The 15,958-nt window shown below is 38.6% G+C and overlaps 1 protein-coding gene across 1 annotated transcript in view; it reads left to right on the top strand.

The window, feature by feature from the left end:
* The window catches only part of OCA2 (OCA2 melanosomal transmembrane protein), a 182,683-nt gene that overhangs the window by 10,683 nt on the left and 156,042 nt on the right, over positions 1 to 15,958 (top strand). Inside the window, exons 2-3 of the mRNA XM_050910147.1 lie at positions 11,963 to 12,061; positions 12,670 to 12,858. Of these exons, the coding sequence (XP_050766104.1) occupies positions 11,963 to 12,061; positions 12,670 to 12,858 (288 nt within the window). The remainder of the gene's footprint in view (positions 1 to 11,962; positions 12,062 to 12,669; positions 12,859 to 15,958) is intronic.

Below are 15,958 nucleotides of genomic sequence, written 5' to 3'. Positions count from 1 at the left end.
GCATACCTTGTCCTATTAAGGTTACAGCATTTGGTTATTGACCAAAATAAATTAATATATAAATTGAAATAACACTGCAGAGCTGAGACTCTAAGCGTACCTCTTGCAATGAAGAATAAGTGTTGATAGAGTCCATCCTTCCTTTCTAAATCAATGGTCTTTTTTAAAATTAGTATGTCTATATGCTTTTGTCTTAAGTTAAAATCTGTTCTTTTGGCTCTGCCATGTGTCATGATATTTTTTCTCTCCAGCCCACACTTTTTCCTAACGCTTCTGGAGGAGATAATTCCTGTAGCTTTAGTTCTTCCACTATTCTGATTAACTTTCACATTGCATAACCTTAAAATAGTACAAAATGATTTTTTCCTCTGTGACAATGTGCTATAGACTTCTGCTTCTCATAAGCATTTTTTGTTTGTTTCTTTTTAAAACATTTCTTTGCAGTTGTAACCTACTTCTAAGTGCCGTGACTCAAATGTGATTCCATTATTTGGGCTTTAAAGCTGTTATTTTTGTGTAGAGGAACAACCATTATTCTGTGTGGATTCCTGAGGTGCAGAAGAGCTACCCCTACATCAACTTTTAAGAACAATGTCTGGTTATGGGCATTTTAGTGTCTCTCTCTCTTTTTTCTCTTTTTTGTTACTTCGTTTATTGCTCCGCTGCCTAGAGTATCCACTTAGGTTTTTCCTTTGCATTTCCATATTGTCAGAGTATCCTTCAGTTTTCCTGCTATGTCACACTCTACGAATAACTTCTTTTTGCTAACTGCCTGTGCAGGCTGTATTGAAAAGACATTTGTTAGTGCAGTGGCTGTTTATCTTGGCAACAGTTTCTGGAGTTGTTTTATTCAAAAGACATATGTGAGAAGCTGTGTTTTGTTAGTACTATACTTTATCCTACGTTCAGGCATCTGATGCGTGTTTCAGGCTTCTCTTATTTGGAGGTGCTGTTGATTCAAGAGCACTAAACCTTTTTGATCCGTTTGAGTTTATAATCAAATAGCTGCGTAACTGTCTGGTCCAACATATAGGAAAGGACAAGCTTTGGGGTTTTTTTTTGATGAAAAGCCTGTTTTTTCATGCTTTTAAAAATGCTAACCAGTGGTTCTGATTGAAAATTAATAGATTATTCAGGCCTGAAGAAACCTAATAAACCTAATAAAATATATCTGCCTGAAGAAACAAAACACTTGTAAACTTTCTTCTGTCTTTAACTGTCTAAATTAGCTGTGCTCCACAGCACCTCTGCCAGGGTGGGACCAGTAACAGAGATCCTTCATCTCAATTCTTCTGCTTTTGGAGACAGACATATCTGTCTTGCTTCTTTAATGGGGTTCATTTGTAAGGACCTGCTCGTTTTTTTTTCATCTGCCTCTTTGTACAGCAGCTTAGAGCCTTCTGCCTTAATAAGGGGAAGAAGACAGAAAGAAGTTGATGACAACGGACAGCCGTGTCAGCATGGGGTTTCCCCTTTTCTGCAGATAATCTCTTGCTGAAGAATTATTTTTTTTTTAAGTCAGCAGCACTGACACTTTTCCTTTTCTCTTTTCTTTTTCTTTGGGAGCACAGAATGAGGTTTTATTTATGTAACCTCTTGTCTGGATGGCCAGAAATTTTCATGCGTATGCAAAGACTTATTGTCCATATGGCTACTGAACGGAAACCTGTCTTTTTTTTGGTGATCAGTGTCCGGGATTTATTTAGCTTTGGGACAGTGCTGATTTTTACAACATGCATATCACATATTATGGCATTTCTCCTCAAGATTATGTTATTTCAGGAGCAAGATGGAAGGAAATCACTTCTGTGAGACTATGGAATAACCAAAGTATCACTCTGTATAAGGCCAAAGGGAATGCAGTGTCTGAGAGGAAAGAGTCTGGCTTCTGTGTGACTGAGAGGGAAGATGTGCCTCATTGCTATCAAGAAATATGATGAATATTTAAACTGTGTTGCTGGAACAAAGCCACCTGCCACGTAGGAAAAGGAATTTCCTTCTGAACTCCGAGAGGCATGATTTTGGTTTTTTGACTTTTCAGTGCACAGGAGTATGTTCTTACCTGGAGAAGGATTACAGCTTAAATCAGGAGGAAGGGAAGCTGAAATGGCATCATTATTCTTTGCTTTTGTGATCAGTTTCCCCACTTAGGGGAGACTTGCTGAATATAGTTTGCATGCTACTCTGCATGAGACAAGGACATTCTCAGAGTTTCTTTGGAATACATTATTTATAATCCTTGGTTTTTTTTTTTCTCCCTTTTTTTTTCTTGGAGGATCTCACTTGAATGTGTTTATGGACTCAGATCTTGTGTTTCAAATTCATCTCCCATTGGCACTGAATCAAAAATCTGTGTTTTAAAGCTGCTTGTTAACATAAATTAGATAGCTCCTTCTCTGACATTGTAGCCTTGAGGTACCTATAGATATCTGAAGTCTTTCAAGGCAGAAAAAGATGTCTGGTAGCAAAACAGAACCCAACACTGTGGAATGAGTTTCCTGAGTCTTGTAAACTGCATATGTTAACATGTTACAGTGATCTTAGTGAAAGGCTATTGCAGGGAAAAGCACCATCTTTGTGAGATAAAACTGCATTTATTCTTGAATGTTTTTACTGAAAATTCTCCAAATGTAAGAGCAAATATTGTATTGTTATCAGATACCTTTTTATTCTATTTGGTTTCTCTAATTTGTTCCTCTGGGATTTTCAGTGCTTTAAAAATTTTTGTCTCTGATATAACTCAAGGTGGAATACAATGACCAGTGATGTGGATTTACTCTGTATCGGAAGTTACTTGTTAGGAAGTTATGAGGAAAACATTTTTGGAAGGACTTGTTGATAGTTCTTTGTATTCCTAATCAACTTTTTTGGTGAAAAGTCTTCTGTACAAAAAAGAGATTTCATCTAAGAGCAAATAAAAAGTACAAGAAAAAAGTAGGTTTTGGTACACTGTAACAAGTAGGTTTTGGTACACTGTGACATTGTTTATGTGAGGCTTATACATTATTTAGTGAAAAAGTCTTTCTGTTACCTCAAAGTTAATTCTCCAGGTTCCTTGTACATTCAACATGGGAGACGGGGAGGATGAAAATGATTTGAAGAGGTCTCTCTCTTGCCAGTGACTGTAACTATCCTAGACCAGACTTTTAGATGGCAAAAGTTATATGAATAATCTCAGTGTTTTATGCTCAGCCAGAACCTGAAAAGGAATTCTTAGTACCTCCATTATAATTAAAATAATGGGAAAAAAAAAAAAAAGGAAGGACTTCCGTTATAGTGAAAAAAACCCCATTATTTTATCAACTTAATAGTGTTATTTCAATATATCATAGCTGTATCTCCCCCTACAAATTATTTATCTTAAAATTTTACTACTGTTTCTTCTCTGTCTACTCTGTGTCCTAGCTTTGGAGCAAATTTTAGCATTTTTGTTGGGTCCGGTCCACTGAGATCAGGATCTACATAAAGGCCATGTAAGTTGTCCTAGTTATATTGTAATACCTTATGAGAACCAGACTATTTACCAGATATGAAGGTACTTGAACTAGCCTTGTGTCATGATTTAACCCCAGCCAGCAACTAAGCACCACGCAGCCGCTTCCCCCTCCCCTCTCCCAGTGGGGTGGGGAGGAAGAAAAAAAAAGTAAAACTCGTGGGTTGAGATAAAGACAGTTTAATAACTAAAGTAAAATAAAATATAATACTAACAATAATAATAATAAAATAATAATAATAGTAATACTAATGAAAAGGAATATAACAAAAAAAGAGAGAAATAAACCCCAAGAAAATATAAGTGATACACAATGCAATTGCTCACCACCTGCTGACTGATGCCCAAGCAGTGATCCGCCCCTCCTGGCCAACATCCCCCAGTCTATATATTGGGCATGACATTCTATGGTGTGGAATATCCCTTTGGCCAGTTTGGGTCAGCTGTCCTGGCTGTGCTCCCTCCCACCTGCTTGCTGGCAGAGCATGGGAAACTGAAAAATGCTTGACTTAGGATAAGCGCTACTTAGCAACAACTAAAACATCAGTGTGTTATCAACATTATTGTCACACTAAATCCAAAACACAGCTCTGTACCAGCTACTAAGAAGAAAATTAACTCTATCCCAGCTGAAACCAGGACACTCACTAATTACTCTTTTCAATCTCCAAAACTGGGGTGAGTGGCATAAGAGTATGTTATAAGACTATTCAAGGCCAGAAGCATGATTACGTGTGATAGCTTGTCAGTACATCGCTTGGATTAAGGAAAAGTGTATCAAAATAATCCCATCTCACCATTGTGTAGGAAAGTGTTCCCTCATCTGGGAAGTGGTCAATGATCTTCTTTTAATAGTGCTTCCTTTTCTTGTATCATCCTTAAATTCAGCTAGTCTGAAAGTGAATCTTCATACTTCAACATATGCTTCCCCAAACCTTTGACACTACAACATTGTATCACTGCAATGCTTGAAGAATAACCTTCTCTAGAGATGGTCACATCATCTAGTTGTTTCTCAGACCTATCCTTCTGTTCGTGTTTCCGTCATCCAAGTGCCCCATATTGCATCTTTAAAAGAGTCTGGTCAGACTAAAGTTAAAACATTAAAAGTTGTGACCACTTCCTTAACTTTTGAGATTATTGGAATTGCCTCACAGACTACCAAAAAAGTGTGAACCCCCCTTTATTTGTCATAAATTGTTAGCATCAGAGCTGGTTAAGCTAAAAGCGCATCGTGAATGCCAAAGAGAAATGCTGGCATTTAAAAGCCAAGCCTGCAGAATATGCTAAAGTATTACAAGTGCAGCCATGCTTAAAGTGTTTCTGATAAATTGCTTCCCTATAGCAGATTCATTTTTTCAGTATGCCCTGCAGCATTTGAGAATAATACCTCTTAACAGGTTATCTGTGTAATCCATAGAGAAACTGGCGTTTTGGAATTTGGACCACTACCAAGACTGGCTACTGCTGCCTATTTCAAATTTTCAGCTTGCTGGCAGTCGCCAACAGCTAAACTGTTTTGGCAGCATCTGCTCCTGAAATGTATTTTCTTCTTCAGATTGCCTGCAGTTTTTGCATGCTCTCTCCTGTAGCTTTCCAATTTTCTTTGCTGAAGCAGAAAATGGATAGGAGGAAGCAGCAGCTACGCCTTTTCAGGGCAACTTCTCAGTCCTTCGAAGGGTAGGCTTTTTGGACTTGCCCCATCACTGTGACCCTGCTGGACAGTCATGAAGATCTGGGCTGGCCCAGGTCCCCGTCCCCATTCTGTCCCTGCTGCCTCACTGGGGGCTGTGGGACAGGCCCTGGTTGGGGAGGTCATGGTCCTGCCAGACCTATGGCCACCCTCTTCTCCTGGCTCTGTCACACAGGGCAGCCGGACGTCGTGGTGCCCTGACATGGGAGCGGAAAATGTGTGGAGAGCAGCTTAGTCCTCTTAGGCAGAGTCAGAGGAACTTCAGGGCAGCTTAAGGATTAAGTACTTTCTTTTAGCTTCACCCACTGCAGTGAGGTCCTGGTCTGTTAACCATGTCCCAATGTCTTCTTGATGGAGACTGCCCCTGACAGAGGCAGGTAAAGACTCTTGAGGAAAAGGAGTTACCGAGTCCTGGAGGTATCTGAAAATTTCATTTTTCAGGGAAGCACAATAATCCTACAAAGCCTGATTTGATTTAAAAAAAAGACACACAGGAAGCACTCTATTTTCCAAGCTATTTCTGAACTTAAAATTGCCCTACTTCTTAAAATAGGAGAATATTGCACAAATGAAGGAGAAGAGACCACTACCACGTGCTCTTGCAGGACATGTTCACTCTCCAAATCCAGCAGAAGTGAATGAAGCAAGCACATTGTGTGTGCCCTATATAAAGAACTATTTCCATCTTGGAAAAGCTCGGCACACATTTCACTACATTTTTCTTAAGCATGTTCTTTATTTGCCCGGGGTCTTGGCATGGCAGATGCTTCTCAATACGAGACCTGCCAGTTGGCTGTGCCTCTTGCAGTGTCTTGCTGTCAGGTAGTGCCAGTGCCGCAGTCCTCTGGGGAATCCTGTACAGTCCTGTCTAATAGAAAATTAGGAAAGTGAAAGAGAAAATGAGTCTGTATTAAGTAATGCTTTCACTGCTAAATTTTTCTGACATCTTAATGGTGCATGCTTTTAAAGGGTCTAGAAGTTATTTGCTGATTTAGTTGAAGCTACATAAAGCAGTCATCAGAAAATGTCTGGAGCCTGTTTAGAGATGTGAGCTCTGGAGTCTTTGATCCTTCCCTTGACTCTTAGTGTATCAGTTGACCATATTTCATGTGTGATGGGTGGTCATAACAGTTCCCCCATGACATGCTACCACTGAGGAGAAAACATGATGGAGGGTTGTGTCTCTGTGTGGGCACATATATATCATAATGTTGACGGATGTATATATACAGCTGCTTCGTGCACAGTAAATGTTTAAAAGCTGAATGCTATGATGTTGGTCAGCACAGTTTGTACCATGTAACCATTGTCCAAAAGTGGACTTTACCAGAAACTGACAAATACCAAATGTAGTGGAAGAATGTGTTTCAAGTGCGGTCAAAAACTGGTGTGGGTTTTTCTTTGGGTTTTTGTTGTTGTTGTTTTTTTTTTTTTTTGGTAAAAACCTCTCTGTTTTTCAATTTATTTCTGCATTGTGCTTGTTTACAGTTATGATAAGAGTAATTAGTTCAGTACATATGATTTGTATAAACGTTCTCTATTCAGGTAAGATGATATTTCTGAAATCAGGCTTTAGCCTATAAGAATGTAGAAATGATAAATTAAAGTCTTACTGTTGTTACTAGTCTCTTGCATGATTAATTATCTCTCATATTCTTACTCTGGCCTTCTTCTCCTCTAGGAAACTTTGCTTAAATTTTTATTGTATTTGTTACAGTCTCTTGGCTCAGTAGTATTCCTGGACTTTTGTTTAAGAGGCAACCTCACACTTATAATGGTTTTAGTGATTACTAATTCAGGGAAACATGCTAACTTTTTTTTTTTCCTGAAGAGATTCTGCTTTTATTTTTCTATATAGTGCAATTTCCAGTAAGATATGTTCAAAACTGATGATGTTCTTGCATAATACATATGCTTCCATATTCACCTCTTCTTCAATTCTGACCAAATCCTTTCCATAGAAATGAGAATTATTGCTTTCTGTTGTCATAGAAATAGCTCTTTTACTGATAGTTGCATGCACGATGTAGCATATGGCAGATGAAGCATTATATTAGCTGATGTTTAAAATGTATGCTTTTTATTATAGGGAGTGAAAACTTAATGCATTGTGTGGCATGATTAATCTTTTCAATATAAGGCTAAATAATAGGTTCCAGCCAAACCTAGTGATTATTTTAAGTGTTTGCCAGCTAACTAGGATGAGTATGGTCTTTTCCTTTCTCAGGTTCTTGTAGGATGCTTACTTCTTTTGGTGTCCTCTGTTGTAGTGTATTTGGGATTGAAAGGTTGCTTATTGCTGAACAACAGTTCCTACCACAAAGTCTTCCTTTTCCTTTCTTTTAAAATGGCATGTGTAAACACAGTAGGAAATGCCTGAAAATGTGGTCAGGGGGCAGGTCTGGTGCTCAATGGCAGGAATCAAGTTCTCTCTCTGGACTTCATCCAAAGTCCCCTAAAGGCTGGAAGTTATCACTTGCAGGCAATGGGAAACAGTGGTGTGTTGTAGGTGGAACCTGCAGCACTCTTCAGCCACCGACTCTGAATAATGTCCAAGGAGCGATCAGCCCATCAGTGGGAGAAACTGGAGTCTCCCACATCTCTTCCTTTCCTTTCCTCCTCTCCCTGTACCTCTCCACATGGCCGGTGGAGGGGGAGCCTCCTTCTCCTTAAAATGCTCAAATGAGTGTAGGAGATTGAAGGTCATATCTCTGCTGTACAGCTGTAGAGAAGTACAAATTGCCACCAAAAGAGTGTGAACCTTGCTCATCCGTGTGAGCAGTGGCACAGCCACAGGTTGTGGGGGCTTCTGCAATAGATGCCCGGGACTTGCATTTGGACCCTTGTATTTTTTAATGCTGTGGGTGAGATCTTTCTCCACCTGCTGTCAGGCAACTGGAGCTTCATCTGTGGACACTTCCATGACTTGGCAGAACTTGCTGTATTATCTGGGGTGGGGACAGCCCTCCTACGATGTTGGTTCCTTTTCTGAGTTACTATGGAGACAGTCAGAAATTGTAATTGCTTGAAAGATTAGCGTTGGGAAAGTATGATTTTGACTGCAAGTAACCAGCTTAGAAAACATGCTTCATCGGAACAAACCTATACTCCTGCAGAGAGAGCCAAAATCTGTATATACGACTGCCACAGCAGTAGCCAAGTGGTTAAGAACACAATCTTCTGTTTGAAAGATTTCTCTTAAAAAAAACCCCAAACATACCCAGCTGTAGCAAACATGAGAAGCTGTGGTTGTACAGGAGGCAGGACATGCTCTTCTTTTTCTGATGTCAGTTCTACATGGATGTTTCCGTATGAGTTATGCTTTGTAAGTCTTTGAAGAAGTCCTTGTCAAATGCTTTTTCCCATAGCTTTTGCTTTTAGTTTTCTCCCATCACTGTTGAATGAAAGGGAAATGAGAATGTTGATTTTTTGTGTGAATATCTATGTGCATATCTACATATAAATGTATTCATTTGTAAATACAATTATTTCATGTCTCTTCTCATATTTGCTGTATAAAATGCTAATGATTTTTGAGTCTGAACCATGAGAGAAGAACAGTGGACACAACTGATGTCCAGCTTACCAGCTCCTCACCTGCACACAGTATAAATCCAGAGCAGTCTTCTCATCCTATGAACGGGTCTATCCACCATGGACTAATGAGCTGACCTGGTAATTAGCTCCTTGGTAATATTGCTGAATTGCTCGGTAGAGATAGATTGCACTCCATTCTAGCATGTAGGTATAACCAAAGTTTCTATCTCTTTTCATTGTGAAGAAACTTTCAAAGTGTAAACTGATCCTAGGTTTTGAAATGTGTCACACCGATTTCTTTCGCTTATTTACACAGTGTCACAATTGCTAGCCACTTGCAGGGCTGAGGAGCACCAAGAATGACGCTAAGAGGCTTTCTGAGCACTGCAGACTTGCTCCTCTAATAGCAGGGGGTCTTTGGGCCTTCCTACATTTTGCTTGCAGATGAACTCTGTTATCTTTTGATGAAGTGGATGACCAAATCGCACCAATAGTGTCTCTGCAGAAGTATAAGAGGCACAGAAGGGCTTGCATTAGGCTCTCCGTTCAGGGATGACTTTCATTTTTATAATCCATGCTATTTTTTCAGGATGTTTTTTCAAGTTTTCTTTCTAGAGCTTTCAGCCTTCAAGATTCTTTTATGCCCTAATTAGCTTTATTGTTTATATTACTCTCATTCTCTAATTAGAGTAATCACATCACGGGGGAGTTGAGGCTCTTCTGCTTTTTCTCTAATTATTTTTGTTTTGTCAAGCCTGGCTGTTTCCTGCTGCTTATTCTAGTCCATATGTTTTTACTCTCTGCAAATTGATGTTGTCATGTACTAATTGTTTTCACTTTATCTGAAGACCTTTTCCATTTTTACTGTATTGGCCATTCTTGGCAATCTGTGAAGCTCTACAGTTCCATTTAAAAGTGGCAAGACCTGTACCAGCAAGTGGGGATAACAAATGTGCAAAAGAAAGCGAAGGTGATGTCTTTAGCCTTCTGGATCCTTCATCTTGGGTTCTGTCATTTAAACCACCTTCCACCAAACCTTTATCCTCTCTTTCTGGTTGCCACTGCTGTAGTTGCTTTGCCCTTCAGCACTCTTTGCATACCGGTCACTCACAGTAATGGTGAAGACCTGCTGAGGTGAGGGATTATCAGTAGAGATACGTATGCCTATGCAACACAAAGCAGCGTTGGTATCAACCTCTAACAGTTAGAAGAAAATGGAAGTTTTTTGAAGAAAGTTTTCTGGTTACTAATCTCAGATTTTGCACGTCCTAGGAGGAAAAGAAGAAAAGTACATGTGGAAAGGTTAATGGTGTGCGCAATGCAAGGTTAAATTAGAACGGCTTATAATATATATTATTTGGAGCCTTTTTTGTGGAACAAGTGGCATCATTTTGTTTAAAAGCAGAAACAGCTAATCGGTCTTAGCATGAGTTAAATTTCTGAATGTACAAGTTCAAGGTCCACCATCAGAATTTTAATTAAAATTGTCACCTTTGGATGCAAACTTTGAATGTAGTGGGATGCCGGGATTACCCAGGAGCGTATCAGTAATGCTTGGTGAGCACACATTTAAAGTCCTGATAATGTTTTTGCTAATCTTATAGATTCCTTTTTGTAAAAGCTCTAGGTAATCTTTTACATCTAAGGCCATGATAAGATTAGAATAGCACTTGCTTCAAAATACCAGAGTTTCTCCACTTAAACTTTTTGTGTGAATGATATTATCCTATTTGAAAAAGGAAGCACTTCGATAGCTTCCGAGTATTCAATCACGTCTCCACAGATGAAGTGTCAGTGCAATGTAGCACCTGAATTGTAATCTGCCCAACATTTGACCCGAGGCACTGGATAATTCAGTCTCTCTAACTCATTCATTCTCTTCTGTTGAGACTGCAAATGCAGTGCTTACAGCAGAGTTTAAATGAACGTTGTGGCCACTCAAGGCTGAAATAACCATATCCAGTTGCTCCACACCTAGCATGGCTTCTGAATGATAACACCGCTAAATAAGCAAGCTGAAGCATTAACTGGAGGTTTTAATTTTAAAAAGTCTGAGTTCACACATATCTCTACAAATTGCAAGAAATTCCACTGTCTTCCATTGTGTTATAAAGTTAAATACACAGATCCTTCTTTTAGGACTGGCCTTACGTTTAGAAGACTGAATTACCAGTCACCTTTGTATATTTATTTAGTTGTCTATGATCTTACAATTTCTTTCCCCTCACAGTCCAGCAATAGCAGAAGACATTTTAGGTTTCCTCTAAGTGTCTCTGGGAGTAATGAGATCTGCATATTGACTGTATGTCTAGCAGATTTCTTCGGGACTTTCTGGTTGTGGGTGGCTGCAGTTTTGAATGGAATAAATCTGAGCATGTCTGAATAATGGTGGTTTTGATGGGAAATGTCTCTGGAAGAGACAGGTCTTGGAGAGTGTTCTAAAATGGCTCAATTATTTAATCTCTCCCAGAAGCCTGCCCCAAAGCCAGACCGCTGTGATTGTGCTTGATTCTCTTCAGCTGTTTCTTAAGCTTTGGGATTTATATTTTAGCAAAATACTTAAAAATGCTAAGCTGCAATATGGCAAGGAGTAACTTACTCTCTGTTAATTATCTGCAGCACCAGGACCAAGACTTGACAGAAACTATTCGGAAGGAATTGTGCTGCAGGAATGAAGTACTTGTACCTCAGATAAAGCTTTCTTCCCTAATATGAACAGTGCTGAGGTTGTTGTAGAGATTAGCAGATTTCTGGTGATCATTGTCTCCATGACAATGACATTTATGAGACAGAGGTTATCCTATTATTTTATGTTTTATGAAGTATATTAATGTGAACTTACATGAATATATGTAATTATTTACCTTAAGAATTTTGCCTCACTAATATTACGGTGCAGTTGTTCCACTGTAAATTTAGATGTCTAAAATATAAGGATGTGAGTGTGAGTTAGGTGTCTATTGCTCTTCTGGTGTTCAGAGGGAATTTAATTGACTATTTTAGATGCCGCTTTTAGGATAAGACAAATTTCTCTTATTTTATGCAATAGAGTCCCCCATGACTATAAGGAAGTAACTACCATGACTAGTTCAAACCTAATGAAAACATTAATTTAGGTGAACACCATTCTTAAAGAATATTTAACTAGTTAGATGCACTTCTAGCAAAATGTTCAGTAGAACTGTAGTGAATCATTGTACTGCAGACTTACTGTTCTTTTTTTTCCCCCCCCTCCAAAGATATCACTTCAATTTTTCCAAATTATTCAGCTCAAGGTCAAAAAACACTGGCTTTACAGAGAGGACACCACTGCTGAAGGTTTCCTCAGAGGAAAATGGGTGAGTTACTTTCATTTTACTTGAAATATTTTTTTTCTAAGCTCTCTTCTATTTAATTGTGCATGGTTCTTTCTTATATCCTGACACCAAACCTGCTGGGAAATAAAGTGAATGGCAGGGGTTGTGAGCAGCGAATTACTCTGGAAGACCTTGAGTGGAAAGAGGGGGCTGTAAATGGGGAAGGGAAGGATGTAAGGTCTGAGGTCAGGGTGATTAGAGAGCCCTAAGGATAGGAAACTGCAGGTTGTGTGCTCTTCTTTCCTCCATGTGTTGTTACATCAGGTGCACTGAAAGACACAGCTGAGCTATAGAAAGGGTCCTTATAGGGGGTTTACACACCAAATCCTGAGGTACATCTGCCTGGTGCCTCAGAGAGCTGGTTCTCCCAGGTGCACCTAAACATCGTGGGGTCTTTGTTCTTTCTCTCCAGTCTACCCAGCTGTGTCACCAAGGGGAGCTCAGTCTGTACTGAATACATCTCTTCCTATGAATTTTTCCATTAAAATCTCTCACAGTGAACCTAAGGATATGCAAGGTCAGTTGCATCTACTACCTGTTGAAATAAACCACTGTTTTCTTTTATTGTGTTTACTGAAAATGTGTGACAGGTTGCAGTGCATGGCTCTTCACAATCCAGATTTTACCACAGATGATGATTCATGGGACAACAGCTCTGCAGAATTTGAGCAAAGGTTTCAACTGGGAAGTGAAATGACAAGTTTGTCCAGATCTGCTTCTTCTGAGAAATATGAAATCTTGGACAACCTTCATATCAAGTTCAATTTATCAAAGATGAGGTCTGAATTCAAACATTCATTTATTTCTTTTTCCCCTTTTTTTTTTTTTTAAATTTCTGCAGGGATTCGTTTTTAAGTATAGATGTCTAGAAAATGATTTATTTTCTGCAAATGAATAAAATAACACTCCATATTTAGGCCATTGATAGGTTATAAATAAACCCTCGTAAAACTGATTACAGCCTCTACCTAATAATCAATAGCCCCTTGTCCTTATAAGCATCAATCATAGCACTTATTCTAAATTTGTAATTAAATACCTTCTATATTGCTTTTAACCTTTCTTTGAAACCATTTCCTAAAAGCCCCTTGGTTGATTCCACAGCTTTATTCTTCAGTGTTTTGTTGCTTTTATGAAATACTTCATTTTAATTAAAATATGTATCTAACACGGTCTTTCTGTAGTCATTACAGTAGCTTTTCACATATACACAACACAAAATCTAAGTGAGCATTTTTCTATCTTTAAGTACATTAATATATTTCACTCTCTACCTCAAAGTAGTCTTCTACCTCATTTAGGCATGGAGGAAATTGAATCTGTTAATATATTAAAAGATGCCAATATGGTAAGAGCTTAAGTTCACATTTTCTCAGGATATTCTTGCCTGGGGTTTAACTAGCAAACCCTTTAATCTTGGATACCAATTCTCTCTGTCCCTTCACAAGTTTCAACACTTTTTACTAGTTTGGTTTGGCCTCTGCAAATAGCTCTGCATGTTTGCATGGAGCCCAGCACTGTATTTCCGCATCTCCGTGTTGATCCACGGAGCCTTTCGAACAAGATGTCCGTGCGCCTTTGCCCAGTCCGTATGTTGTCTCAGCTCATCACTTCACAATTGTTTTCCTCCTTTCATCGTGCATATGGTATTGTGTGGAGTGCTCCTCTCCTGCACTGCTGCTGAACAAATGGAACAGGAGAATTTCAATGGCTGCAATTAGTGCAATATGAGCAGATGTGAAGAAGTTTGGCAGGCGTCTTTCTTCATGCTCGCGGTAGCTTTCCCTGGTATTTGATGGAACAAAGGCATCGAGCGGGAGTGTAGAATCCATTGTTTCCAGTACAGCGTAGGTTTATAATTTGGGGAGTAGCGCATTTTTCTGGCAGAACTTCCCGTGAAATATTTTCGTTGTTATAGTGCGGGTTGCACATATGGGGCCAGTTCCTTGGCTGTCGTAAATCAGCATAACTCTGAGCTGAGATAATAAATGGAGCTAAACTGCCCGACACCACATGCACGTCAGACTAAAAATCATTTGGTTTAGAACAGGGGGTGAAATCCTTCATAGATTTATACTTCATGCATTTCCAACTGAAGTCAAACAGGATTATGCCAGAGGCACATATCAGTGCAGAATTTGGCACAGAGTTTGTACTTGCATCACTGTGCCAGATTAGTGCTGTAGGAAGAGACAGATTGCAAACCACAGGCGAGTCAAAGGGTGATCACTTCTCAACAGTAAGCTGTTAAAAGCGCTGCTTCCCTAATACAAAATGCCTTGAAAACAAACAGACAGGAGGAAAAGAGCCTTCTAAATTCTACATTTAATAAAATAACCTTTTCCAAAAGCTTTTTTATTATATCTTGCCAGCTTCTTTAGATGAGTTTCTCTTATTTACAGACAAGTGGTTATGAATTTATAAAGGCTTAATTAATGTTTTTTGATTTCTCATATCTTAAAATCAAGTTATTGCTGTTTCTTGTTTCAGTAATAATTTGAATTATTATTATTATTAGAAATGATAATTTCAAAGTGCAAACAGAAAATATAAAGTACATTAAAACGAAACCAATCTGGACTGGGCTTTAGTAATTCATAACATAATAAGTTCTCAAAAATACCAGAATAGAACTGTAATGTAGAGATGGGGAGAGTAGACAACTGGGATAGAGGATGCATGACTAAGCTGGCACTAGATATTTTCCATAAATCACACAATACCAAAAGAAGTTAACTGTTATGAGGTGCTGATAAGGGCTTTTGTTGTCGTTCCTCTCTTTTCAAGCCTTTATTATCTTCTTCCTGCTCTCTGCCACCTTGTTTTTCAGTAGAGCAGGGCTACTTGGCATTTCTGGAAGAAGCACCTAACTGGCTTCCTTCCCCTCTTCCTCTGCCTTCTCTAGATTTTTATGCTGTGCAAAGTTTGTGTAAAGTTGCTACCTCTTGTATTTCATAGGATATTGTAGCCCATTTGTATGAGTTTGTCTGTGGCAACATATTTTTATCAGCTGCTGGGTTTTTTTTCTGCCTGTTTGGAGAATTCTAAAGAGGAAGGGATCTTTAGAAAACAATGTTTTTAAAAAATGGGTCTCTAGTCACTTATGTTGCTTTCAGTCAATGAACTTGATTTAGGGACTCATTTCCACTGTGATTAAAAATTATTTCTGACTCTCTTCAGACTACTCTGCTTTAATATTTTGTTCTATAGCATCTGTCAATGCAGCTATTTATTGCACTGTTCCCTTCTCAATTAATTATCCTAGTAACTTGAAATATTTTCTTTCTTGTTTGTCATCAGGCTTAAATCAAACCTTACATTTGTCATTCTGTCAGAAAAGCGATGTTTGAATGTTTACTTTTGAAAAAATGAAATAAGAACATCAATGCCTTCAATTAATGAAAAGATATAATAAGGACAAATCACCAAAAAGAGTTCTGTAAATTAAGACATCTGTGTAACATACTGATGGGCAGCCAGAAAATAATTAGTTGAGTTGCCTTTTATGGTAAGATTAAAAAAATGGTAATTTAAAAGTGCTAAATCTTAAGATTTCTTACTCGAGAGCATGCATTTTCAACACCCACATTTTAATTTAGAGTTATTCTTGTTTAACCCACTCAGTAGTAAGCTCTGACACTTCAGAAGATTTGATGGCATCACATGTCCAGAACTGGGCATTCCTTCAAAGGGCATGGATGTGCTATGGAAAAAATATCTAGTTTTGCTCGTTGGTTTATCTAGAGATGCTCATGAAGTATATTTGGTTTAAAGAGACACTGTTAAAACCAGGAGATTCTTAAAGCTTGTTCTTGTCTTTGAACTGTCTTTTCCCAATACCTTTCAGGACGTATGCTAGAAGTCTAGTATTGAGGAAGT

This window comes from Gymnogyps californianus, chromosome 1 (assembly GCF_018139145.2).
Source record: "Gymnogyps californianus isolate 813 chromosome 1, ASM1813914v2, whole genome shotgun sequence".
Taxonomy (NCBI): Eukaryota; Metazoa; Chordata; class Aves; order Accipitriformes; family Cathartidae; genus Gymnogyps; species Gymnogyps californianus.
This window is presented reverse-complemented; position numbering and strand designations above follow the sequence as displayed.